Source organism: Miscanthus floridulus, chromosome 14, assembly GCF_019320115.1.
Source record: "Miscanthus floridulus cultivar M001 chromosome 14, ASM1932011v1, whole genome shotgun sequence".
In the NCBI taxonomy this organism is placed as follows: domain Eukaryota; kingdom Viridiplantae; phylum Streptophyta; class Magnoliopsida; order Poales; family Poaceae; genus Miscanthus; species Miscanthus floridulus.
This window is the reverse complement of record NC_089593.1, coordinates 61,441,259-61,468,982: the sequence shown is the minus strand read 5'-3', so window position 1 is coordinate 61,468,982 and position 27,724 is coordinate 61,441,259. Positions and strand designations below refer to the sequence as shown.

General features: G+C 45.4%; 3 protein-coding genes and 1 pseudogene across 3 annotated transcripts; 1 reads left to right on the top strand and 3 right to left on the bottom strand.

The window, feature by feature from the left end:
- Window positions 1–750: 750 nt before the first annotated feature.
- LOC136504594 (small COPII coat GTPase SAR1A-like) lies at window positions 751–4,263 on the top strand. Its single transcript, XM_066499545.1, has 3 exons — window positions 751–1,029; window positions 2,138–2,269; window positions 3,750–4,263. The coding sequence occupies exons 1-3, from the start codon at window positions 901–903 to the stop codon at window positions 4,068–4,070; spliced, it is 582 nt and encodes a 193-aa protein (XP_066355642.1). The 5' UTR covers window positions 751–900; the 3' UTR covers window positions 4,071–4,263.
- Window positions 4,264–8,839: 4,576 nt separating this feature from the next.
- Window positions 8,840–9,217, bottom strand: LOC136502886 (uncharacterized). The gene has a single exon (XM_066498138.1). It carries the CDS (start codon window positions 9,215–9,217, stop codon window positions 8,840–8,842), a length of 378 nt encoding a protein of 125 aa, XP_066354235.1.
- A 13,396-nt stretch (window positions 9,218–22,613) lies between these two features.
- LOC136506109 (uncharacterized) lies at window positions 22,614–26,838 on the bottom strand (annotated as a pseudogene).
- Window positions 23,354–24,508, bottom strand: LOC136505588 (uncharacterized). Its single transcript, XM_066500749.1, is given in 4 exon segments — window positions 23,354–23,462; window positions 23,464–23,515; window positions 24,217–24,367; window positions 24,488–24,508. Coding segments are annotated over 4 exon segments (333 nt in total).
- Window positions 26,839–27,724: the final 886 nt, after the last annotated feature.

The following is a 27,724-nucleotide window of genomic DNA, read 5'->3' as shown; positions in this document are numbered from 1 at the left end:
CTTATTCTCATGAATATACTAGAATCGGCTATTTAGCCGATTTCCTTTCATATCGGCTCTCACAGCCGTATATTTGGGACTGTCTGGCAACACCGGCAAGTTCCGCCCTTAACTACTGATGAACTTTCTCTCCTTGTCAATTGCAGGGTCAAATTGACTGGCACGCCTCGGGAGGATTGCGTATGATCGACCACCCTTGCGCTGAAGCTAGGCGGATCTGCTCCATCGAGCGGACCCTTCCGACCTGCTGCGTGTGTCCTCGGCACGGGACGAAATTCTATGTCAACAGTACTATTGACTATTTTATCATGAGAGAAAAATATTATCCGTCGTCTGAAAAAATACGGTTTATAAGCCGAGCAAACAACACCAAAGTCTCCAGAAACGTAGCCATCCTTTCAAGAAAAATCACGAGAAACAGCAGGAGTAGTTTTAAATTTTGAAATGATGTCATACAGTAATGAAGTCAGAGTGTTTTGACAGCCGCCGTAGAAAACCCTACCCGTATGTATGGCTGTATCGTCGACATACGTAGAAATATGCTCCACGTAGACAAAGAAATGGGAATCCGCCGCGTGCGCCCGGCGCGGCCCGCGGTAGCTTTCCAAACCAACCAACCACCAACCACTACTTACCCCATCTGCTAAGCCGGCCCCACCAGGCGTCCGACCCCACCTGTCATCATCAGGGACCTCCTCACATATGTCCTCATCTCTTTTGCTGCCCTCCCTCCCCTCCGTCCGCCGCCAAGATCCGTTAAGTTGAAGACTTTCCTCATCGCTGCCGCCGCCCCGCTTGCCGCCTTCTCCTCCTCCTCCGGCGACCTAGAGAGAGGGGCAGGGAAGAGAAGGGCGCGACGCCGGCTTTCGAGTAGGCGGGCGGGCGGGCGGGTGGGCGGAGATGTTCCTGGTGGACTGGTTCTACGGGGTGCTGGCGTCGCTGGGGCTGTGGCAGAAGGAGGCGAAGATCCTCTTCCTCGGCCTCGACAACGCCGGCAAGACCACGCTCCTCCACATGCTCAAGGACGAGGTCGGGATGGAATATCTCTTCTGTTTTTCCCCCCAAACTACCGCTGTGTGTTGGTTCTTCCAGGGATGGTTGGATGGGCTGAATGGCTAGGGTTAATATGTCTACCAAAAAAAAAAAAAATCCCCTTTGAGCTATACGGTCGATGCTTTTTGTGAATTGCGGAGTTCTATTTCGGTTTGAAACGCCCACAGTTTTAGTTTTGGTGAGACTTGGAGGAATTGTGATGATCTGGTGGATCCTTGTGTGTTACTTACCTCCGTGCAGTTTCAGGGGGAATTCTGCGGTACTGTGGCTATATCCTTTAGGGAGTAAAATCGTAGAGGCCTAAGCGCAAATAGAAGTGGACGAGCGCGCATTTCTTTAGGTTCAGGGTTTTTGTTTCCACTCCGATTTTAGTTTTCTACCCCTGTATAGATGTCCATTTAAAGGGTTGAGTGTTCTTTGTCATTTTTTTATGTAACAATTCAAAGTATAGCCCTTCTTGATTCAAGTGCATGCCTTGCAAAAGTGATACTGGAAATCTCTCAAAATTGTGGACTGAGAACAATTCGATCATATTTCATTTCCTACTCTGGATAAGGTTTCCCTTTGAGGATAACATCTACAGAACAGTACCTTTCCCCAGATTTGGAAGTACAGATTTATGTTGGTATCGGGGTTGCCTTGTTTGGTATGGCCGAACCATTTCTTTGATCACTGGATTGCTTTCTAGTAGACTTGAAAAGGTTCCATGTTTTGTAGAATCAGGGTTGCCTTGTTTGGTGTGCCTTAACCATTTCTCTGAGCTCTCTGGATTGCTTGCTAGACCTGGAAAAGTTCCATGTTCTGAAGAATAGTTTGCTTCTTTCAGTTATGTGGGCTTAAGATTCCATATCAAATTTCTGGAATTCTAGGGTGTAAAACCTAGGGAAAGGTTGTTTCTTTCATTCAAAACTTCAATTTTAGATCTGTTACTTGTACAGTTATCGCTATTATAACTACTAGAATCCTACTGAAAAATTGTATGTGCTGAAGCTAAGCAGATAGCAAAGGAAAGTTCTATGCAGTTTATGTTTAACATCTGTAGGCTCATGGAATTTCTATTTGGGATCTGTGTTTCTTTTGGCAGAGATTGGTTCAGCATCAGCCTACGCAATATCCAACTTCTGAAGAGCTGAGTATCGGGAAGATCAAGTTCAAGGCATTTGATTTAGGAGGACATCAGATTGCTCGCCGTGTTTGGAAGGATTACTATGCTAAGGTCCCACCTTCCTCTTTTTTTTGTTTTTTTGTTTTTCCTTCTTATTAATAACTTGGTGTGTAGTTGTATCAATGTGTTCTTCTCCTATGCTTGTGATTTCTGGTGGTTTCATGCTATCCTTTTGTAATTCTCCAGTTCCGTAATTTAGAAGTACTAGTAGCCATGCTTCGTTTCTAGTGATAAATGTTTTAGTTGGCATCATTATCAGAGGACATTGAATATGTTGGCCTTCACTTTTGCTCCCACTTGCAGTACCTGTTGCTTATTACCAGATTTTTGGTCAGTGGGCTTAGTGCATACAATAGTAAGTAGCCCATTGCCCACCCCTATATGCTAGTCACCTTGGTGCTGCCATCTAACTTTTAGTTTGTTAGTGGGAGATATGCTTGATGGTATGTAGATTCCATGATCTTTTGGAATTACGCTCTTCTGGACTTCTGGTTTTGCCTGTTTTTTGGCCCCATTCGCTTGGCTGAAATTGACTGAAAAAACAAGCCAAAGCTGAATTGTTGTGAGAGAAAAACACTGTTCCGGCTGAAAAAAGAAGCCAAACAAGCTGGCTTTTAAGGTACAACTAGCATTTATTCTTGCAAGTAATATTTATACTTTTCATCTTTTTTAGCTTTCTATTGTTCGATGAGGTGGTGGAGTTGGCTTAGTCATTGGGATATTCTTTTGTAATATGATGGGATATTCTTCTGTAATATGAGAATGCTAAATAAAGTGACTATATGCCAATATAGAGAAACATTTGAACTAGAGTCTGGAGTTTACTCTAGGTAAAAAGGCAGAGGATAAAGGTTTGAAGATGGGGGAGGTATAGAGAGGGATCCAAGGATGGGTAGGTTCCAGAGAATGTCCAAACTAGAAACTGCAAATAAACTAAGCCCACAAACAAGAAACTAAGTGTGAGTTCCTGATAGAAGAGACATTAGGAATATGAGACAATTAGGAGTGCCTGACAGAAATGCATCTTCCTTGCAAGGTGCTCATAGGGAGGACTTACATTGCTACACCTATGCCGAATTTGTTATGTTACTACACTTGGATTGCTAGTACCTATTGTCTTGGATGAAAACAAAGCTGTTTCCTCCGCTTCAAATGTTTGACTTTATATGTCTAAATTGAACCTTAGAAGGTACAGGGTTTTAGTGAGGTATTTGGATTTGGGAAATTGTTTCTTAGATAAAGCATTAGGTCCTCACTTTATATCCAAAGCACTTTTGGTTTGAAGCATATCTTTACCAAAATCATGCAATGATCAGATGACTGATGAAACATATCCTACTATGGCACTTCCTTAGAGATTCTGCTTTGGTGTCCTGCCACATACTTGTATTTGTATAGCCTACTTTTGTTATTCTTCATGATCAAATCTTGACTTCCTAATTTACTGTTTTACTGTGAATGCTGGTGGAACTGGACGTGTGTGCTTTCGACATCTGGTTTGCTGAACCTTCCTGTTTTCATTCTGATATAGGTGGATGCAGTGGTCTACCTCGTGGATGCCTATGACAAGGAGCGGTTTGCTGAGTCAAAGAAGGAGCTAGATGCGCTCCTGTCAGATGACTCCCTGGCCACTGTCCCATTCCTGATCCTGGGGAACAAGATCGACATCCCTTATGCCGCTTCAGAGGAGGAACTCCGTTACCACATGGGGCTGAGCAACTTCACCACTGGCAAGGGCAAGGTTAACCTGGGCGAGTCCAACGTCCGCCCCCTGGAGGTGTTCATGTGCAGCGTTGTTCGCAAGATGGGGTACGGCGATGGGTTTAAGTGGGTGTCACAGTACATCAACTAGTGTTAGCTACCCACCGTGGTACTCCCTGTACCTTAGCTACCACAAGAGAGATAGGGAGCTAGCTGTCTGGTCATGGTTGTTCATGGTGCCAGTACATATGTGTTCATGGAAGTAGTACAAAATATGGGATCTTGTGCCAGTTTTTTCGTCTGTTACAGTGTGATCGTGGAAGAGGAGCACCTTTTATACTTCATTGCTGGAGCTCTTTATTTCTTGCTGTCTACTTTGTTTTTCTTTTTCATACCTGACGTCAGTGTACTGAATTTGGGGGAAAAGTACAGTTGGACGCCTTCCCATGAAGTGTTCAATTTTTGCTGACCTTAGACAGCTTGTTGGATTGTCTCCGGTCGAGAGGATTGAAGGAGATTTTGACTTGTAACCAATTCCCTCGGATTGAAGACTAACTGAACAAGACCTAAAGGTGGTCTTGGGTCGTAGGATGTCCGGGGATTGCGAAGGTCGTGATGAAGAAGATGACTGGATGAGCATTATATCAAATGCGTCAGACCTTGAGCGGTGAAAGTTGCATCGACCCTGAGTGGTGAAAATTTTCAGTCGTTAGTGATAATGACTAAGCCTTTGGAGGTTCACTCACTGTCATTTATGTGGTGTGAGAGGAGGCTAGGATTAAAGATTTTGTGAGAGAAGGCTAGAGTTAGAGATAGATGAAACTCTTTGATTTGAGCTTATGTTCATTTTATTCGATTTGACTAGCGCTAGAAGTGGTTTGTGATCGCACATCTTAAAGCAATCCAAAGATCAATTCTGTGTAAGCTTGTTCACTTCTTTCTGAATCTGAAATTTGTTATTTTCGTGATTTTCGGAGTTATTTTTGGGATTTTACGTTCTTGTGATTTGAGTGCAATTTGGGGCAAATTTCTTAAGGGCTTTTGGTGCTATGACATATGCTCCCCAATTTTTTAGGGTTTTCCAGATTTTATGGTGATGAAAAAACCTCAATCCTTTCAAGAGTTCTCTTTTGGAATGGAGCACTCATGGTATGGCAAGGTTCGGAATTTTATGTTGGTGACAAAATCTCAATCTTTCCAGGAGGTGTCTGTTGAAATGGATCACTCATGTTATGGCAAGGTTGTGGTTGGGAGTTCTCTGTTGGAATGGGTCACTTATGGTATGACAAGGTTGTGATTCCAATTTTGTTTCAATCAGATTTGATTTGAGTTATTTTCAGTAGAGCTCGGGTGGTTCTTTCTACAGGCTGCTTTATTTTTCAACAGTTTTTTGTTTCCTCTGTGATGGCCTATAGCAGCTGTCCTTTCTAGTCTGTCGAGTTTGTTTCTGCTATTGCCGATTGCAATTGAAGGGTGAAAGTACCAAACATTTGAGTAATTTCCGCTAGATTTCTTGATTAGTAATTTCGGGTTTGTACTGGACCTAGAAGCCAGACTGTTGAGGGCCTGATTAGAACACGGAATTTCACAGGATTTACACAGATATTTCAAAAGAAACAGTTCAGTTTCACATGAAAACACAGAAACAAGGGGAAAAAATCCCATGTTTCAAACAGGCCCTAAAATTTTCTTCATCAGTGCACCTCTCTGTCTTCTCTTCTCTGTTTTTTGGCATTCTTGCAGGCCCTGCAGGTTCCCATTAGCTCATGCAGAGTACTAGCAGATAGTAGCACAGTAGCAGTTCAGCAGGAGAAGCAGCAGTCTACCTGCGTTTTTCTCTCACAATAAATCAGCGAACATTACTTTTTAGCCTTGCTTTTCAACCAAACGAACGAGACAGTGTGAACTCGGTTTTTACCGAAGCAGCAACAACTTCATTCAGGACCAGGAGCTTTCTGAGTCTCATGTTCAGAGTAGTTCAGCAGCTCGACAGCTTGTGTCTGTAGCTGTACCGCACCAACAACTTTCTGGCCCCGTTCGGTTTACCAAAAAAACCGACTTGTTTTTTCAGCCGGAACAGTATTTTTTTCTCACAATAATTCAGCTAGAACAGTATTTTTCAGCCAGTTTCAGCTAAGTTTTAGCGAGCCGAACGGGTAATCATTCATGATCTGTGCGCATAAGCCATTATACTCCACCGTAGCATGTTTTAATGTTTAAGCATTTTTTCTTGCTACAGTGGCCCCATTGCTGGTCTGAAACTGGCTTAAAAACACTGTTCCGGCTGAAAAAAGAAGTTGAACGAGTCGAATATGGGGTAAGCCGAACATGACCCATCTCTTGCATGAGCTGTTGTCCGATTTATTTTGTTTATTCATAGCTGCTGGTCACTTTGGGTTACCCTAGCTTTGTAGCTCGGTTTAATTTTGCATAATTCATTAGAGGTTATTTTAGCCTACTAACTAGAAAGTTGTTTATTCCATGCTTTCTTGGTTTGCTTCCACGAGGTATCGAGAAATGTCTAATCATTTGTAAGGTTATTAGTATATCGTTAGTTGAGGAGTGCAACCTTAGCGATTAGTAGAGAGACATGTTGGGTTGTAATTGCGATATACGCAGTGGCAGAGCCGAATTATACATAGTGGCAGTGGCGGACCCAGGATTTTAGAGTAGGGTATACCCATGACAAGAAAATATTTGGATGAACAACCTAAAAAGTTCATCTCTGGATTTGACAGAACATAGCAAAGGCAAAAGGGATTTGAATTTTGATTACCTCTGGACAAAGAAATCAAATCGAGGTCGGACAGTCGCACTTCGGAGCAGAGAACTGGAGCAGTCGGGCACGCCAGCTCCTGCGGCTCGGGTCGCGCCGAGCGAGCAGCTCTGGCTCCGCAGCTACGGGGGGAGGGGGGCGCCGGCGCCGCGGTGCGATTCCACGTCCGTCGAACGGTCCAAGCTGCTGGCTGCCCAGCCTGATGGGTTTGGGGATTGGGAAATTGGGGATTTGGGAGTGGGAATGCCAGATGGGCCATTGGTCCTTCCGGCTAGGTGTGGCCTGTGGGCTGCTTTCAGTTAGACGCGAATTACAGCGAGAAAATAGTGAAGAATCGTAATTTTGAGACCTTAACTATATTGTACATGTATATACCTCCAAGAACTACTAAATTTTTTCTTAAAAATGTTGGGTATGCCCGAGAATACCCAGGCACAACTGTAGGTCCGTCCATGCATAGTGGGGGTGGGGTGGGGGGGGGGGGGGGGGCAGATGCAAAGATCCAACTTGTAAAATCGAGCACGGCTCAACTGGTTAGGGCAAGCTATAAAGATTCAACTTGTAAAAATCGAGCAAAAGTTCAATTGGTTAGGTTCCTCGTGTTGATCGTCTGGGTTAATTTATTGACTTCACACGGTTGCTCGGATTTTCTTATATATGTACTTCTAGGATTTAAGACACTATTGTTTTAGTGGTAGACGACATGGCCATTGATAGCGAGGCTCTACGATGATTTTGAAAATCTCAAGATCCAGTCGTCTAGTCTTTCAGATGTTCTTATAGGGATAATTTTATTATCTATTGCCTTTTGGATGTGCTCATATAGGTGATTTTGTTATATAATTGTGCTTTGTGTGATTTTTTTTATCTAGAAGACATTGGTAGGTATATATGACAAGAATTTTGTTATATTCTCTCTCTTTAACATAATAAATAAAAAATAAAAAAAATCACAAAAAAAATAATATAAATAAAAAATATAGAGTTATAGTAGCAAATTTTTTTTTTGGTATGATATGTTAGGAGGGGGCATGAAATTTCCAAGGTTTGTTTTCCTTAATCCCCAGATCAACACCAAGACCAAATATCATCAGCCGATAAGAAACAGAGGCATGATGCCGAGCATAAAACACTGGATCGAAGAAATCAGAGCTGTGCTTTTGCTATTCTCTAACCCCTCCCTCCTTGCCGATCGGTGGGCCTCCGACCTGACAGCCTGGACACAAGGCTCGTGTCGTGTTTCCTGTTCGCCCTAGGCTCCGCGTGAGTCAGGCTTGGATAATAATAGTCCCGTACCGCGGAGCGTGGCGAGCGCGCGCCGCTTGATAAGGGCGCATGCGGTGTGACCGTACAAGTCACACGCTAATGACGAGTTTGACTCGTGGTGGCATCGCCTGTGGCACGCAGGCAAAGCCTGACTAAACTCGCTGATCATGGGAATCGTCCGCCACCGCGTCGCGCGTGATAAACGAACGCGCGCTGCGCTTTTTTATTTTTTGCTTTTGTTTATTAAAAACTAACAGTAATGTCGTCTTTTTTTTATTTTTTCCTCTGTGTAACGTCATCTTTTTGTTCAGCGTACTATAAAGAGAGAAGGAATTGTAAAATAATAACTATCACCTGAAACCCCCTACTCACCTAAGGTCTCCACTAGACGTATTTCAATTTTACATTAACACTTGATATACAGACAGGCGGATCCAAAAGCAAGAAGGACCTTACTTATATCACGAAACACCTTTCCGTGTTGTGGTCGATCACCGATTTCCTCTCTGGTCTGGTTTTTTTAATCGGTAATGCTCTCTATCGAGCGTCCGTCTAGCTGGAAGCACGCCTTCGATTCAGCCTGGGCATTCGGTTTAAACCGATAAATTGGTTCGGTTTGTTCGGTTTCAAAAAATTTCGGTTTCCAAGCTATGACAACTGATCGGTTTGTGAGAGAACTGAAAACCGACGCATTCGGTTTCGTTTTGTTCGGCTCGGTTTTTCGGTTTAACCGAACTAACCCGAGCTTGGTCAGCTGGTCACCGCCGCCGCTGCAAGTCCTGCTCGTCGTCGCGTCTGGGCGTGGCCTCCCTGCACAGACAGAACAGCTCGGCTGCTGTCAGCCTCCTCTCCGTCTCCTCCTTCGGCACTGCAGTCCGTTAGATCTCCGGCTTCGGCGGGGCCTCCACGGCGGCCACGGACACGGTCGCCGCAGCATCCGGGGGGGCGAGGTGGTCCGGGCGGCACCCGGCGACGAAGTCGATGAGCTCCTTCCCGGACTCGTCGGCGTCGCCCACGGGCGGCGGCGAGATCCAGAGCAGCACGGAGACGGCCACCAGGAAGAAGGCCGTGGAGAGGAGCAGCGGCCAGAAGAATGACACCACGACGCTGAGGCTGGGCCCGACGGCGGAGATCGAGATGGCGGCCGCGGCCACGAACGCCACTGCGACGGCCGCCTGCACCCGGTGCTCCCACACTAGCTCACCGAGCTTCCCCTTGGGCGCCGCCATGGCCGGGTCGGCAGCGCAGCCGGACATGGGAGATCTACGGGGCGAGGAAAGCAAGCTTCTGGAGCGAGAGAGAGAGAGAAAATGAGTGAGAGACTGAGAGAGGGCCAGAGGGGTGGGGTTGGAGTCGCTGGGGCCTGGGGGGATGAAATGGATGGGAAGCGAAGGAGGACGGCGAGTGACTTTCTACGATTCTGGCTGCAAATCTCGGTGGATCGGTTGCTCGGTTCGACTCGACGCAGAAACCGAAGCCGACACTGATCACCGATCACCGAACTCGCTGAAAACAGAAACCGAAACCGAAACCGAACAACCGATACTTCGGTTCGGTTCGGTTCGGTTCGGTTTACGGTTTTCGGCTAAAATCTGTCCAGGCTGACCTTCGATGGGCCTGCAGACCAGCTGTAACCGGGCCAACTCCCGTCACATGGCTTCTCCATTTTATTTAAAAAATCTAAACGCTTCTCTTCCTTATTCACCCGCTGTGATCGATTCCACCGCGACGGACCCGTCTCGCGCTCCTGGGCCTTGAGTCCCGCGCCGGATCCACTTCGCGCCGTACGTCGTCCGCGCCTCGTTCCTCGTGCTACGCTCCCCCGCCCCCGCGTCAACGAGCCTTCGGGCGGCAGCAAGTAGATGGACATATGTTGCAACCATATGTTTCATGAATTTTAGATGTTTGTTGTATACTTCCTCCATACTGATAAAGAAAGTCGTTTAGAACATAATTTAGCATACCAAGGAGTGATTAATTAAGGGGTATTTTTTCTTGTTTGCCCTTATTAAATAGGGTTGCGGGTATTGCCTATCCAACAAACATTCGTAGCTAGATTGGTAAGCGCGCTGCAGCCCGAGGCTAGAGGTCCCGGGTTCGATCCCTCTCAGGCGCGTTATTTTTTTAAGAGCTTGTGGATTTGCATGGCGCTGTGGCGAGTTGCATGGCACTGTGCGGCTATATGGGTGCTTTTTTTTGCTGTTTCGTCGCGTATTTTTGCCGGTTGCTCACGTTTGGGCGCGTATTTTTGCCGTTTGGGCGCGTATTTTTGCCGGTTGCTCATGTTTGGGACTCCGGCAGCAAGGAATCTGGCACAAAGTGTTGCTGGGCGCTGGAGTCCAGCTCGAGTTCCTGCGGCGTCGTCGATTCCTGCTCGAGGTCCTGGGGCACCATCTCCATGGCAAGAGGGAGCTTCATGATGGAGTCCGGTGCCATCTCCTCCGACTCGACGGAGTCCAGTGCCGCCTCCTCCGACCCGACGAAGTCCAGCCTCCTCCTCCGATTCAACGAAGTCCAGCACCACCTCGGAGTCCGCCAGCACCCCCATGGCCCAAGCGGGCTTCATGGCGAGAGAGAGAGAGAGAGAGAGCGCGACGAAGCACGCTGCGCAAGGAAGGGGAGGCGAAGTGGGCGACGAAACGACTGGGGCGCGGAGCGGCGACAACCGAAGGGGCCGATTTAATTGCACGGATGGCAACCGAGGAGTCCAGGGGCACTAGAGTCCAAAACGTGGTTAACTGATCTAAAATGACCTTAATTCTGCAAACCACACGAGGCCGTAGAACGACGTTTTTTTCCGATACGGAGGGGGTATGTTTCATCTAGATATTGCCAAAGTAGATCTGCTGTTGCATATGTTGCAATGGTTATACACGTACGTTGTAAGTGTATGTTTCAAATATTTCAGCTGTTTCAAACGTATGTTGCAAGTGTTTCATCGGGATGTTTCATATGTTGCAGTTGCTATACATGTATGTTACAAGTGTGTTTTCCAAATGTTTCAGCTGTTTCATCTGGATGTTGCATATGTTACAGTGGCTATCACTACGTGAAAAACGGTTTGTAGCAACGGGATAATTTTTTTGTAAGGGCGGCTAGTGATGGAGCAGCCCCTAAAGTGGCGTGCTTGATAGCCCAGAGACCAACCGCCCCTACAAATAGAACAACAGGGGCGGCTGGTGATATGAGCCGCCCCTACAAATAGGTCTGATTTGTAGGGGCGGCTCACTCACCAACCGCCTCTAGTATTATCATTTGTAGAGGCGACTCAATCACCGGTCGTCTCTACTAATGCTGCATGTACAAAAGGCCGCAGACTCCCTTCTCCTCGGGTCGCTCACTCGCACGCACCCCGCCTCCACCTGCTCGCTCCCTCCCTCCCTCCCACACCTCCACTGCGGCGGCGCGGAGCCCCGGCCGAGGCAGCGCACGGGTGCTGGCTGGTGGCCGGCGGCAGATCCGGCCTCCTCCTCACCTCCCCGCCCACCTCCTTGCCTCCACTGCGGCAGCGCGGAGCCTCGGCCGAGGGTCCCCACCCCCACGCAGCGAGCGGAGGCTCGGAGAGGGGCCCGCCCGGAGCGACGGGATGCAGCCGAGGCCGGAGGACGCCATGGAGGAGGTGGAGGCTAAGGCGGCGCCCAAGGCCGGGGCTTTCGCCTGGTGCCGGAGGGAGACGCGGATGTCTTTTCTTGGAGTGAATTGGGGCTGCCGTCCAGCCACCACGGAGCACGGAGGCAGTTGGGGGAGTAGTCGCCCTATCGCTCTAGCTCCAGCAGCAGGCGCTCCAATCTAGCGCCCCTGCAGCCGCCGACCCAGCCTGGCCCCGCCCTGGGGGACGAGGACGACGACCCGGCCGCCTCATGGAAGGTACGGCTCCGAGCTCTCTCTCTGCTGGACTTTGATTCCTCCTTTGAACAGATAGATTTCCTTCATTCTAGATCTGTCGCGGCGTTTCCGCGAGCCGTACGAGTTTAGGCGTGACTGGAATTTTTTTACCGGTTGGGGTCTGCACCTTTGTCGAAGCAGTACAATACATTTGTACAACAAATTCTGGGTGGATTGCCTGTGCTGCTCTTTGATTTTTTTGGGGGGGCTTGATTCTCTGAGTGGGTATATGTCGCTGGGATTTGGGAGAGCAGCAGGGAAAGGTTCGATTTGGCTTGACACCCTTAGGATCCCAACCTTTGATTTTAACTTCGAAAATGTGATGCTTGATTCAAGTCTAAGTAAGTCCTGTCCCTAGTTGAGTGCTTGATATGGAGTGAAATTAAACCCTCTTATATACATACTATATGGGCTTCCTATGTTTTGCTGGTGATATGTATGCTTGTAATATGCATATAAGATTAAGTTATTTTACAGTCAGGCCAATCTGGCTTTTGCATCTAAAAGTGGAATACCTTGCAACATTGCTATCGTGAGAATGTTAGGTCATTGCAAATGTGATTGTATTTTCCTCGCAATTTGTTGTACTCCTGCTTCTACTTGATTCTGGTTGTCGTTGGAGAAGATAGTGGGTTCTACTTTAGCAGTTTAGCTTGGCACCATGAGTTCTAAACAAACCTAAGTGTAGTTGCAATACCTTATTTGTTACCAAACAAATGGATATGATTGTTTCCTGCTAACTGGGCAACTGATGCTCCCGTTAGAGACTGCAATGATCAAGCATAAGTAGCACTGTGTACAGCAAGTTAACTTTGTTTCTGGTATAATGGTTTGCTGATCATCTTCATATTTTGATTGTACTGCTAAATTATTTAGTGTTACTTGCAACCATTTGCTATGTTAAACTCTGAACCCTATGAATCCGCTTGCAGAACTTGATGATGGCAGCTGCAGAGTCTTTATCTTGGTCAGACCTCCCTCCAGAGCTCCTGGGCCTTGTCTGTCACCCATGGCACTCCAATGCTAGACTACAGTCCCTCCAGAGCTCCCGTGGCTCACGCTCCTTGATGGGACCTTTCTGAGCATCCCAGATGGTGAAATCATCCGAATGGGATCTTGTTATAGGTGAAGTTCTTGTTTTGGAAACATTTCAAACCAACGTCAGTTGATTTTTTTGTTTATTCCTAGGAGAGAAGTCGGTAGAATTAGTAGTTTTGGTTCTGCAGCTTCAGTTCCTTGGTTACATCTCAATTATTAGATAAATTAGTTTGTATCATAGAGAATGCCAAACTCTCTCTTTTCAGTATTTAAGCTACATAATAGAGATATAAATTTTAACATGTACTATGTTCGTTTATGTAAGACAAAGCTTTAGTTCAGTTACTTGCCTATCATATGCAGGAGTGAATGTCTTGTGTGGTGTGGGGATCCTGTCAACACCTTATGATGTCAAGCAAGGTGGCTGGCTTGGACTAGTGATACTGGCGGTATTGGGTGCACTAGCATGGTACACTAGTATAGTCCTGTGGCGTTGCCTAGAAAGCAAGGATGGCCTCGAGACCTACCCTGATATTGGACATGCTGCCTTTGGCACTGCTGGACGTATCATCATCTCGGTAAGTATTTTCCACACTAGCAATGCTCACCTGTTATTCAGTTTTTGTATTCTTTATACTATGCAGTGCAATGGAGGGTGGTTTTGTGCTAATTCTTTTGCTTTTCTATGCCTGGTGTAAGTACATAAGATCCACCATTTGGCTTCGTTCACTCTTAGCATAGTGTACATCTCTTTTTGCTCTAAAACATTAAACTTGTTCCTCTCCAAAAAAAACTTCCTTTAATATCCTGTCTGATATATTCATGGTTGCTCTGCTAGATGGTGTTTGCAATAAAAGAAATATATTCTAATAGAAAAAATCTATTATGATCATTATGAGAAAATAAGGACAGTTGGCAACACTAGCATAAACTGCCTGAACTTTCAATTTTGCACCGTTGAATCTTTTGCATCACAATCTTTTGTAGGGTGATCATCAGAATCAAGCCACATGTTCAGGTGCTGGTGCTGGTCTCATTTCAAGACTGAATGGTTGTGTAGCATGTTGGTTGTTCATCTTTTGAAGTGTTTTCCTATGCATACATTTAGGTTGGTACTAACCTTTGGCTAGTTCTTAGTGGTGTGGATGTTGAGAGCTTTAGCTAGTACTAAATGGGGTGCTAAATGTTTTGGACATCTTATATGTATTTACGTTGATGCAAACAAGACATCTTTGTATGTAATGGATTTATGTGACTAATCTATCTGTCCATATATCCATGAGTAGTATATATGTTCTGGTCGAATTTGAATTGTAAATTTGATTTTTTTTTGACAAAAAAATGTACTGTAGGGGCGGTTGGTACTGTAGCCGCCCCTACAAATTGATTTGTAGGGGCGGTCTGGGAACCGCCTGAAGGGACCGTGACGCCTAAGAGGGGAGGGGAGTGAATTAGGCAACTTAAAATTCTAACTCTAAACTATGGCCTCTTTTTCTAACCTTAGCAAAACCTTATGCAAAAGATAAACTATCTAAATGTGCAACTACGGTTTTGCTAGTGTGTTGCTATCTCTACCGCAAAAGGAGTAATTCAATCAATGTAAATGCGGAAGCTAAAGAGCAAGGTAAAAATATGCAAACTCCCGTCGACGACTCCGGTATTTTTACCGAGGTATCGAGAAGCGCACAAGCTTCCCACTAGTCCTCGTTGGAGCCCCTCGCAAGGAATCCCTCGCAAGGGCCAAGCTCCCGGTCGGGTAACTCCGTGGATAGCCTCGGGCCTTCCCCACGCGTAAGTGGGTCTCCGACGTGCCTTCCGACAAGCCTCTCCCGGATGCTCCCCGCCGTCTTCACTATCAAGCTTCCGGCCGAAACGCCGCGGGCCTTGTTCCCTCCGGTACACGATGGCGGCCACACCACAAACGCGGTTGGTGTGATCTCGCAAGACTAAAAGCCCCTCCAATGTACAACAATGGTGCTCACAAGCACCGAGTGGTAAGTGAAAGCTCTAGTTTGGTTTTGGTGAATTGATGAAACCCTAAGTGCTAACCTAGTTTATCAAGTGATCATGAGATAGGTAGCACACTTCAAGTAGAGAAGCTAATGAAGATCATAGCATGACAATGGTGATGGCATGGCGATGATCAAGGGCTTAAACTTGAAAAGAAGAAAGAGAAAAACAAAAAGCTCAAAGCAAAGGTATAACTTGTAGGAGCTATTTTGTTTTGGTGATCAAGACACTTAGAGAGTGTGATCACATTTAGGTTTGATAGCCGTACTATTAAGAGGGGTGAAACTCGTATCGGAATACGGTTATCAAAGTGCCACTAGATGCTCTAACTCATTGCATATGCATTTAGGATCTAGTGGAATGCTAACACCCTTGAAAATATTTATGAAAATATGCTAACACATGTGCACAAGGTGATACACTTGGTGGTTGGCACATTGGAGCAAGGGTGAAGAAGTTAGAAGTGAAAACAGAGGAGATGCCAGCGTCGGTCAAGTGATCGGACGCTGGATCCAAAAGCACCGGACGCTGACTGCCTACATCCGGTCGCGCTGACTGGCGGTACAGTGGTTAGGGTTTACCACTGGACGCTGGGCTGTGTCCGGTCAAGGTGGACCGGACGCGTCCGGTCGAGGAAAACCGGTTTTCGACCCTTACTGTACTCGACCGGATGCTGAGGCTCCAGCGTCCGGTCAGTTTTGCCGGAGCGTCCGGTCAGGTTCGTAGCCGTTGAAATCTGACGAACAGCGTTTGAAGCTGGGGACACGTGGCGTCCATCAGTGGACCGGACGCTGTGTCCAGGGTCCGGTCAGTATGACCGGAGCGTCCGGTCAGAGCGCAGTGTGCCCAGTGAAGGGGTACAACGACTCTATATCGTGGGGGCTTCTATTTAAGCCCCATGGCCGGCTGTGGCTCATATTTTTAGCCATTTTCATTAACATAGCAACCTTGTGAGCTAAGCCAAAGTCCTCCCACTCATCTCCATCATTGATTCATCATCATAGTGAGATTGGGAGTGATCCAAGTGCATTGCTTGAGTGATTGCATCTAGAGGCACTTGGTGTTCGTGTTTCGCTGTGGATTTTACTTGTTACTCTTGGTGGTTGCCGCCACCTAGACGGCTTGGAGCAGCGAGGATCATCGAGCGGAGGTGGTGATTGTCTCCGAGGGTTCTTGACCTTTCCCCGGCGGAGCGCCAAAAGGTACTCTAGTGAATTGCTCGTGGCTTGTGTGATCCTCATCTTGTGTTGGTTGTGCGGCACCCTATTGAGGGTTTGGCGTGTGAAGCCAATTAGCGTGTGAACCTCCAAGTGAGTGAATCGCCACAACGAGGAGTAGCTTGCCGGCAAGCAAGTGAACCTCGGTAAAAATCATTGTGTTCATCCTTTGATTCCGAGGTGATTGGTCTTCATTGTTATTCATCCTTATGATTGATTGGTTCACTCCTCTACACGGCGGTATAACTATCTTGATCACTCTCTTTACATTATCGCAAACTAGTTGACAAGCTCTTTAGTGTAACTAGTTGTGAGAGCTTACTTACTTGGTTGGTGTGGCTCTTTAGTTAGCCTTTGAGAGCACACTAACATAGGGTAGTGTCATACCTCTTGTGTGAATCGACACTATCTAAACTAGAATTGTGGTAGGTGGCTTGCACTTTGAGTAGGCTAGCGCAACACTTGCTTCGCCTCATAATTGTCTAACCTTTTGTTAAGTGTTGTTATAGAAATTTTTATTAGGCTATTCACCCCCGCTCTAGCCATTAGGACCTTTCAGTAAGAGGTATATAAACCTCACTAAATACTAGGCCAAAACCTAGAGCAAGCGCATAAGCGGTGGTCTAATCAACTTAAGCCCTTCGCAAAGCACCTACACTAATCACCTAATGAATCACTAAGCACTATGCAAGTGGAGATCACTAAAATGGTGTATCAACACCCTTGGTATGTTTCCTCAGCTCCACACACCTCAAATGGCCGGTTGGGGGGTCTATTTATAAGCCCCACTGAGAATGTAGCCGTTGGGGACGAAATCCCGCTTTTCTGCTACTGACCGGACTCTGACCAGCGTCCGGTCAGCACTGACCGGACGCGTCCGGTCACGAAAACGACTCTCTGGAACCTTACTGATGTTGACCGGACTCTGGCACTCAGCGTCCTGTGCAGCGTCCTGTGCATCGGAGCGTCTGGTGCAGCATCCTATGCAGCGTCCTGTGCAGCGTCCTGTCACCTCTGTGAGCTCGTTTCTTCGCGATCTTGTGTCCGGCTTGGTTCCTATCTTCGTGCTTGGACTTTGCTTGATATCTTGGGTCTTCTCTTGTGCTTCTAAGGTCTTACTTATGGTGTTGATCATCGGATCATCACGTCGCCTTCGTCCAAGTCACGTTTTGCATCCTATTGAACTACAAAATAATCAATTACAAATTCATTAGTCCAATTTGGTTGTGTTGGTCATCAAACATCAAAATCCAAAGTGAATAGGCCTATGGTCCATTTTCCTTACACCGCCCCTACAAATCAGCGATTTGTAGCCACCTTTTTGTAGGGGCGGCTGGTAAAACCGCCCCTACAAAGGGTTACGAACCGTCCCTAAAAAATGATTCTGTAGTAGTGTATACACATATGTTGTAAATGAATATTTTAAATATTTTATCTGTTTCAGACATATGTTGCAAGTGTTTTATCTGAATGTTGCATATGTTATAGTGATTATATATTTGTGTTGCAAATATATGTTTTAATTGTTTTTTTAAACTTATGTTTGAATTGTTTGACCTCTCCACGTGCTCTTACTCTTGGACAGGCACGCGCTGCACGCACACGCGCTGCACAGCCTGCTGCTGCGTGTTGGTGTGAGTTCACGGGCGGACGGGAATACCGCACAGGTGCAGCACCGCTGCCTTCGTAACTGTGCTACTCAGCAATATTTTAATCGATTTCCTCTATAACTGTGCTACTCAGCGCTATTTTAATCGATTTCCTCTATAACTGTGCTATTTCCTTCGGACTCCACGGCTGCCAGGCCACCAACGCTATGTGCTTAATCTATTTCCTTCGTAACTGTGCTATTCTAGCTGGGCAGTAATAAATTCCTTGAGAAATTTTGCATCCTCATTGCTTGAAAATATGCCTGAAGCCATGTTATTAGCATAATTATTCTTATATTCAGGTTGATACAATACAGGTCCAAAAGCGATGCAGTCATCACAACCAAATGTTGGCAAGCTAAGTTCCAAACGTAAAAAACAACAACGTTGAGAGAGGTATGCTGCATTGTCTAACAACGAGGAGGAAGCTCGGGCCAAAAATCGTGAGTATCAACTATCAACGTAGTCGTCTAGCTCGTCCGAAGGAAGGACGAGGCTGATGCATCAAAATTAGAGGAAGCTCGTGCCAAAAATTGTGAGTATCAATGTAGTCATCTGGCTCATTTGAAAGCCGAGGCTGACCGCTGACTCATCCGAATTGGAGGAAGCCCGGGCCAAAAATCGTGAGTTTCAGTGTAGTCGTTGGGCTCGTCTAAAGGCCGAGGTTGTTGCATCCAAATTGATTGCACCATCTCAAACCACAGCTATCCATGATTTAAACTTGCAAGGAGATGAAACTGATACTAAAATGGATGATAATGGCGGCTCTTGTAAGAGGAAACGGGACATGACTTCAGAAGTTGATAATATAGGTATTTTGCTTTGGTTTCAGCTCTCCACTTTTGGTTTCTTCTCTTCACTTTGACTTTTAATTATTTTTTACTCTTTTTATCAAGACACTCATGAAGACGAAGACACTCGTGAATAACGCATGGCCAGGGAGAGGTATAGGCATGCAGTGTCTAGTGATAAAAAAGGATGACATCCTTGCTAAAAGACGTGAGTATCAACGTAATTATTGAGCCAAGAAAAAAATTGTTTTTAATGTTAATCATGACGATCAAGAAGCTTTCGACTCTGGCCTTTTGGAACCAGAAGACGCATTGCATGGAATAGAGGGAATAAAAAGTTTAAACTGTGTAATTGCAGATTAAAAAATACGTTGTATGTGGAATGAGTAATGGTTTAATATTTATTTCAAGGATTAGGTCTATTTTTGGCCCCCTCAACTATTGGATTCGTGTAATTTGACCCTCAACTACAAAACCGTCTAATGCCGGTACCCCAACTGTCAAAACCGTTCACTTTTAACACCTGGGCGCGGGTGGGGCTGTTTTGTCCAACGTGGAGCGGGTTGACCACGCCACGTTGGCGTTGACCGCCATGTAGGACGCCAACGTCCATCTCAGTGACATGTGGGGCCCATGCATCACCCTCTCATCCCCTCCCTCTCCATCCTCACGACAGCGCCCCCATGCTGCCTCTGACCCGAGCGACGCCGACGTCGTCCCCCGCGTAGGCATCCGGCATGAAGCCGCGTAGGGGGCGCAAGCCTTGGCTTTCCAAATGGCAAGGCGGACCACGACATCATGTGCTGGCAGTGCAGTGAGCAGCCGCCGTGGACACGCGAGGATCGGGAGAGGCGAGACACGTCGCTAGCGGCTTGAAGAGGACCGGCACGGCCACGGACGGCGAGGCGGCTATGACGCACGCGGCGGCGGAGATGGTGCGGGCGAGGTGCGGCACATGGTCGTACGCGAGGTGGACGGGGAGGACTAGCGCGGCGGCCGCGGCAGAGGAGGCGAGGAGCTGGAGCGCGAGCACGGAGACGTGCTGCTGGTGGGCGGCGCCAGTAGAGGGGGAGGCGGAGGGGGAGAGGTCCTTGTGGAGCTGGTGCGTGGCGAGCGGGAGCAGCGAGAGCGAGGCCGGGTGGAGCGAGAGAGACGCGACGAGGTAGGCTAGGCGCTTGTGGGGCAAGTGCGGCGAGGCAAGGAGCTCGATGGCGGCAAAGGCGAGCGGGTGGGAGCCGACGGAGGCGAAGTGGAGCGAGGAGAGGTAGGCGAGCTTCTGCAGCGCGACGGACTTGGTGGCGGCGTCGGGGGCGCGGATCTCACGGTGGATCTCAGAGAGCGCGTGGGCGACGACCGTGGCCTCACCGGTGGCCGACAGGTCGGCGCGGAGGGACTTGACGAGGTCGTTTAGGGAGCGCTGGAAGAGGGTGTCCACTAGCGACGGCGCCACGGCGGGCGCCGGCGGGGTGGAGGCCATCAGCAACGGTGGCTGAAGAGGAAAAGGAGAGGGAGAGGATGAGTGATTGACACGTGGGCCCCACATGTCACTAAGATGAAGGTTGATGTCCTACGTGGCGGTCAATGCTCGGGTGGTGTGGTCAAACCCGCTCCACGTCGGTCAAAACAGCCTCGCCCGCGCCCAGGTGCTAAAAATGAATGGTTTTGACAATTTGGGTACCAGCATTGGATGGTTTTGTAGTTGATGATCAAAATTAGACGAACCCAATAGTTGAGGGGCCAAAAGTGGACTTAATCATTATTTCAATAGAAAATGATTTAGATTAACAGAACACACATGAAGATGGCCCCTGACATCTATGAGGATGATGAAGCTAGAACATTTAACGATAAAGGTGAGCTTGTGAGGATATTTTGCTATATATATTATTATATATTTGTGCTCATGCAAAATATATTATTTTTTATTTATGCTCATGCAAACTTCATAAAATTTGATTTATATCTGTAGATTTCAAATACGAGTATTGTATACAAGCCACAACAAGAATGAATGGGCATGATCCTTATAACTTTGTGTATGTGGGTCTTCCTAAGGCCCATCATGTCTTGAAGAAAGTGCAGAACTCTTTTTGTTGTCGCAAAGACATTTGAAGGTGAAGGCCCTGCATTTTATTGTCGGAACAGATGTGTTAATATATTTATATCTGAAGTGCCAGATAAGCTCCATCGATTGTTCACAAGTCAAACTGATATGGATACAAAGTATTTCAGAAGGAACATTCGTTACTTCAATTCACATTTTGCTTTCACTAGCATGGGGGTTTCCATTGATCATAGTTTGGCAACAGTAAAGGTATTGGTATTTATACATTTAAAGGTCCAAATATATCACAAGTTGGATCAACTTGTGCCTGGTGTTCGGTGACCATGCCACAGGCAGTTGTACTTTTATGACACATATGAGACTATGCATCATAGGATCAAAAGGTCTCCACACCTTGACACTGGTGTCATCCGCACTGTATTGAACATCATGCAAGACAATCCGTATGTTCAAATATTTAAGAGTCTTGGCATTCTTACCAACTTGGATTGGTACACTATTGAGCTGAATACAAGTATTTCTGTTGACCAGCGAAGATACAATGCACCTGCAATGGAGCAAGTTGCTGCTATATGGTTTGATGGAAATGACCCACAACAAAGGTTTGAGTGAAGCATAGTTATTTACGATAAAGAAAATCAACCTCACTATATAAGGCCGTACCATGGTTGCTATGATCCATTAGCATATCCTCTGTTCAACCCTAATGGTGAAACTAGTTGGGAGGATAAGAAGATTTTATATCAAGACTCACCTCCATCAAAACCAAAGAGGAAATATACTAAGTGTGCACTAAAAGGTGACTTCATTTGTTATCTGCATAAACATTTGATTTTCTTCTAAAAATGTAGTTATCAACCAATTACCAATTTTCTTGCTTTTCTATAGGTCCAACACTTGTGTACATTTTTTCAGCCAATCAATAAACTCTTCGAACAATGAAAATTAATTTATTGTTGCTATCGACAGAAATTACAGAGTCACAGCGATATGTCAGCTCTATATGTTTCAGACTACAAATTCATGAAGGAGAATTTAATGTCATTTTCATGGTGGGAGGCTTTTCAACCAATGCGTTGTAGATATGTATGTCAAGCTTGAGTCAATGCGTTTAGACTAGTACTCAAAACCAGCACATCAAGATCTAATTCGTGCTGATCTATACCGGGTGAGCACATTTTGTTGTGAAATTGAAGTTAAATTAAATTCATATTCACTAGAGTTGCTACAATGTTTTGTTGTGAAAATGAAGTTAACATGTTTTTTAAATTCAAATTGACAACACTCTTGCCGCTGGAGAAGCACGTGCATCAAATGTTGGTCTTAGAATAGTACTATCAAAAGATTTCCCAGGGAGTGACCGTGATATGCACTCAAGATTTATGGATGCCATGACTTTGGTTACTAGGTTTGGAAAGCCATAATTTTTGTGACAATGGCGTGCAATCTATATTGGGATGAGATAGTCGAACAATTATTACCGAGTCAAATGCCATAGGATCGTCTAGATATAGTGGAAAGGGTTTATAGGGCAAAGCTACGAGACCTCCATGATTTTCTTCTTAAAAACATCATATAGGCAGGGTTGCTGCATGGGCCCATGTCACATAATTTCAGAAAAAGGGATTACCACTTGAACACTTCCTTTTGATTATGAAAGACGAAAGCAAAGTACGAAGTCCCAATGATTATGAAAAATATATATCAGTCCCAATGTATGGTAGATGGTAATTGCCACTTTCATTATCCCCGTGACTTTTCTGAAACCACCCAACAAGGAAAGGACTCATATCCTATTTATAGAAGGAGGGATGATTGACAACAAGTGAAAATAAGAAGGGAATGGCTGAACAATAGATGAGTTGTGCCGTATAATCCAATCTTTCTCATGAGGTATAATTGTCATATTAATGTAGAGGTTCCCCAAGTGGGCACTGACAGTAGCCAATATATTCAGTAGTCTATGTGATCGCAACAATTTAAGAGTTGCGGGATGCCAACTTTGAATTTTTGAATGCAAGTCACCTAGCACAAAATAATTACAATTTGTGTGAGAAAGTAGTGCTGGTGAACAGGTACCCTTCTGTAAGTACATAGTACACGAATTAACTGTAGAGATCTAGAAAGAGACGAATATATACACATATCTCATATGTGTAAAGTTATTAGAAGTATCCTTCCTTCCTTCTAGTCTGTTTTCCCATTCTCACTGTGGCTGAGCTTCCTCCGAGAAAAGGTTTTCGATCACTATCCCCTTAAGTATCTTCCAGAACCAAAACACGTTCATGACTGCAACCACCGATGGAACTGCTAGAATCCTAAGGTGAAGATGGACCTCGCATGAACAAGGATGGCATCGATTATTGAAAACAATCACACTTCTTTCCATGAGCCCACCAAAGATTATTTTAAAAGATTATTTTAAGAGTCTGTTTGGATCCCTTCATTTTAGAAGAATTAAAATCTACATAATGAATTATATACTATTTGGCGTAGAATTTAACATTCCACAACTTTTCCAACCTCATAAATAAGCCTATCTCAAATTCATAGGGTGAGAGATGGAAATGAATTCTATAGATCACTATGTTATAATTCTGCTCTCCAACTTATAGCACACTCTTCCACCCACTTCTCTACAGTAGAAATACAACATATAAGTATGGCCCTTGTATGCCTAACAATAAATATACAAATATATTTTATATACAACTATATTAACTTAATTAATCTATGCCTAAATTATAATTATTAGAATGAATTTAATTCCGAGAATCCAAACGAACCCTAACAAAAATAAATCCATGCTGCTGCAGAAGGACCGTAGCAGCATAACAGAAGATATCATATTTTTTTCAGCAGTTGTGTGCAGCCATGCTGCTACAACAAAAGAGTAATGCTAAACACCAATCGGGTGTTTTAGCACTCTCCAGCACCCGATTCGCTTCCCACGTGACTCCCCATGCGACTTGCTCTCCCCAATGCTCCTCCCTCCCTCTCTCTCTCTTCCTGATGTTCCTCCCTCTCTCTCTCTCCCTGGTGTCGGCAAGCTCCTCCCGGCGACCTCCTACCGGAGAGCCCCACCCATGCCCCGGCGACCTCCTCTAGGCGAGGCCCACCCACGCCCACGCCCCCACCCACGCGCGAACTCGCCATCCATGGCGGATCCCGCCCTGGCAATGGCGGATTCGCCGAGGTAGGCCTCCTCGTCCTCCTGGATCTGCCAATTAGGGTTCCGGCGAGCCTCTCCCCCTCTTTCTTCTCCAACTTTGACGGGTATAGAAGGGGCCGGTCGGGGGGAGGTAGGCAGGCCAGGCGGTGGGGATGGTAGGCGGGCGGTTTAGGGAACCTGACGGTGGTGGAGGTGGACGGGCCAGGGAGGGGCAGGGGCGTTGCGGCAAAGCTCGCCGGAGTTGGAGAAGATGGCAGCAGTGGGGGAGGGGGGAGGGGGGAGGGGAAGAAAGCGGCCACCTCGGGCGCTAGGGTTCGCCGGAGCGGCGGGGAGAGGAAGAAGATATATGAATAGTGTAGCACCGCTGTGAGCCATTGGATGACCGGATCAACGGCCTAGAAATCAGGTGTTTGGGGGCCTCAAAACACCCGAGTGCTCCCTAGACAGATTCATTATAGAGTTTGTATGATAAGCTATTATTGACGAACCCTTATGTACTGGCAATTCTGTGATTGCTAGTTTTTTCAGCTTCACAATATCAGGGTCAGAAGCACCAAAACAATCATAACTTCTAATAATCTAGTTTAATTTAAGGTTTACATTGTCTGCAAGCCTTTTTTGGAGAACATTGAGGAACTACCTTTAATGTTAACGGAAAAATACTGACCAAACAGATCTTATTCTAAAAAGGTTCATTACAAGAAATAAATGGGTTTTCATTGACTCCCAGGTTAATTGGTAGGTAGTACAGTGTGCTTTCAGGATGAAAAAAATTAAATACACATACCTGATCAAGATGAAAGTACATATGGGTGAACATATAGATGAATAAGATTATCCGAGCAATCTGTAGCAGAAAAAAGACATGTTAATCAACTATTCACCAGAGCAAAAGGGTCATTCAAAGAGAACGTTTAGGGTTTATTTGGAAAGGGATAAGCGGCATCCAAATCCTTATGGTTAATTCAAACTAGAGCATAAAAGTTTTAATTAAGACCAAATCCCCTATTCCAAAAATAAAAAATGGCCCTTTTTGTGTTCATTAAAAAAAAATCCAAAATGACCCTTATCAATTTGTATAGTGAAGTCATCACTAATCATTACCCCCAGCTATCACATCTTCAAAACAACTCAGAAACATATCAAGGAAGCTGCTCCTCCAGCAGAAGTTTTAGATTTCCATTTGATTTGTAATGATAAAAAAACATATAAAATGTAAATGAAAAAAATATAAAAATGGGCACATTTTCACTGAATCTGGTCAAAACCTAAAAAGGATAGTCTCGCAGTTGACAGGGATATTTTTATGTGCTGTCTGGTGTGTGTAAACAGCAGAAACAGCAGTAACAACCACAGGTGCCAGGGAACCTAGCTATGCAATGCTCTAGCATTTAGAGACAACCTTGCTGAACCATATGCATTACGACTGTATAGAAAATTGTATAAAAAAAAACTAATGACTCATGAGAGCAGCGGTTGTACCAGCCATCCAACAAATAGGGCCACGCCATTGTATAAGTAAAGGTTACAAGTCTTCTGACCAGCAACGTCCAAATACCTGTAGAGATCATTACAATGTTTAAAAAAATGAATGGTAGCCCCAATTCTTACTAATAAGCAGATTAGCAACAAAGTACATTACCATCTGAGGTTCACAAAGGGAGTCGTGACTTCGGTGAAGAGGACCATGAGTATGTACATGTGTGCTTTGCCACTCAACAAAGCAAGACCAATTGCATACATAGAAACTCCATGATGCAAGAGCTGAAACATCAATATTAACTCCCGATATAGAGGGAACTGCAATAGGAGAACTCCGTTAAGAGCTAGAGCATGTGCTATGACAGAGTGATACTTGCATACTCCTTTCCACCTAAAGAAGGAAAATACAGCAGGATCATCGTCAAGTCTGTCAAAAAGTAACCAATCGAAACCTGCAGAGGCAACAATTGTTTTTCTTATGTCATGCGTATGATATATAAGAGACATGGAGTAAGGAAGCATCACATGTAAATAATCCAATTGTTGTTAACATATATTAAAGAAATCAAACACTCGTAACATTTTCATGTTCACATTTTATTCTGAAAGACATGCAGTATATATGGACAACAAATCGATTGTCTTCAAACGGAGGGAGAAATAAAGTTGAAATGCAGAGCTTACCCCAAACATGGAATCAGACAACCATGGTTTTCTATCAATTATTATGCTATTGTGCGCATCTTCATTAAAGAGATCAGAGATCATGACCAAGTAGAAAGACACGGCAGCAGCTACCAATGCATGGAGTGTAGAGAAACCCCTGCCAATACGTGGCATCATATAATCAGATTAAACAAAGCTAAAGCCATTTTCTTAAAAAAAAACAAAGCTAAAGCAAAAAATAATAAGAAAAGCAAAAGTATCTAAAAAGTTGTGTCTACACATATCTTACCTATTGTTCCACTCAACCTTTTGCGTGTTATTTAACATATTGTAACATTTGAAACACCGAGAACTGACCTTTCGAGTCATCTCATACACCAGTAAGGACAACAGTGAGTATAGCATGATACAGAGTATTACAGGAATAGTTTGATCCAATAGCTTGAAACGGCACTCTTCTGTAAGCTCAGAATTTCAGAGGTATATAATGACATTATCAATTGAAAGATAGTAGCTGATAGAAATAGAGCCAACAAGTAGTCAACAATGTTATGTTGGTTGTAACCAAGGACTCCCTTGTCCATGTGACCCATAGAGTTATTTTTCCGTACTCCTTTGATGTGAATATTATGTACTGCTTTGATAGTTTGAAATTCAGCTAGTGAAAGGCAGGGAAAAAAAACAAGGAGGGGCCAAGCGAGGGAAGCTTACAGCGCCGCACATGACGATGCCGGCAAGAACCGACGCCCCGCAGAATCCGCTCCTGGGTTCCGAAATTCCCGTCCATCCCTCCGCTACCCGATCCAATCGACCACCACCAGCAGCAGCAGCTCCGCGATGAGGCACCAAAACGGCAGCACCTACGCCTCCCAGAACCCTGCGTACACAATCCACTACTAATCCAGTCCTGGCACGAAACACAGCTCCGATTCAGTCTCCCGCCTCCCGCAAAGCTTGGCAATTGGCAGCGCTTTTGTGGAGGGAAAAAGAAGCTGTGAATCTTGGAGGATTGGTACCGTACCTCTGCCACCAGGATTCTGCCTCTGTTTCGTGGGTTTCTTTGTGTCCTGGCCTCGCTCGAGCGTTGAGCTCCTCCGCCCCTCCGGGTTTTTTTAAAGCGAGGGTGCGGCTTGCACACAGCGGCACAGCGCACGTCGCACGACGACGAGCCGACGACTACTGGACGGGGCGAGGTGCTCGGTTCAGCCTTCAGCTCGGCGCCTTAGCCAGGGCACCACGAGACGGGAGGTCCTGCCTGCGTCGTGGTCGTGGATCTGATGAACGCACGGCTAGCAGCATGCTCTGAAGCATATTTCAACCTGCGACAAAGATTAGGTACGTTGTCTATTTATTATCTATCTATCTTGTACTAGAAATAAGTATAATAAATAATAGTATTATATTATAGCCAAACTAGTTAGCATTTTTGCTACCGTAGAAAGAGAAGATAAGAGACGAGAGCTTGACTGTCGAGCTGTGTTTGGTTTACCTTCTAAAAATAAGTGTTTCTATTGTCAAGAAGTAGAAAGCCAGCCAAACGGATAGAACTAGAAGCGGCTGTCTTAATTTGGATAAAACTTTGGATCTTGCTTTTGGCTTTCAACTTTTTCAAATGGGTGAAAATATAGAGACAATTTACACTTATTACTAAATAGGTATTTTTTTCACATCACGTAACTCAGATCAGCTTTTTCACAACTAATAGATGAGCAGCTTTTTTTACAGCTCACAACTAAACCAAATAAACCCTCGTTCAAGCAACAAACTAGGTACTGGAATCCATATAGT

Excerpts from the sequence above, each read along its gene's own strand:
- LOC136504594 (XM_066499545.1), top strand. The coding sequence starts at position 901 with ATGTTCCTGGTGGACTGGTTCTACGGGGTGCTGGCGTCGCTGGGGCTG. Across the intron at positions 1,030-2,137 it reads TCCACATGCTCAAGGACGAG|AGATTGGTTCAGCATCAGCC; the intron begins GTCGGGATGGAA and ends TTCTTTTGGCAG. Across the intron at positions 2,270-3,749 it reads GGAAGGATTACTATGCTAAG|GTGGATGCAGTGGTCTACCT; the intron begins GTCCCACCTTCC and ends ATTCTGATATAG.
- LOC136502886 (XM_066498138.1), bottom strand. The coding sequence starts at position 9,217 with ATGTCCGGCTGCGCTGCCGACCCGGCCATGGCGGCGCCCAAGGGGAAG.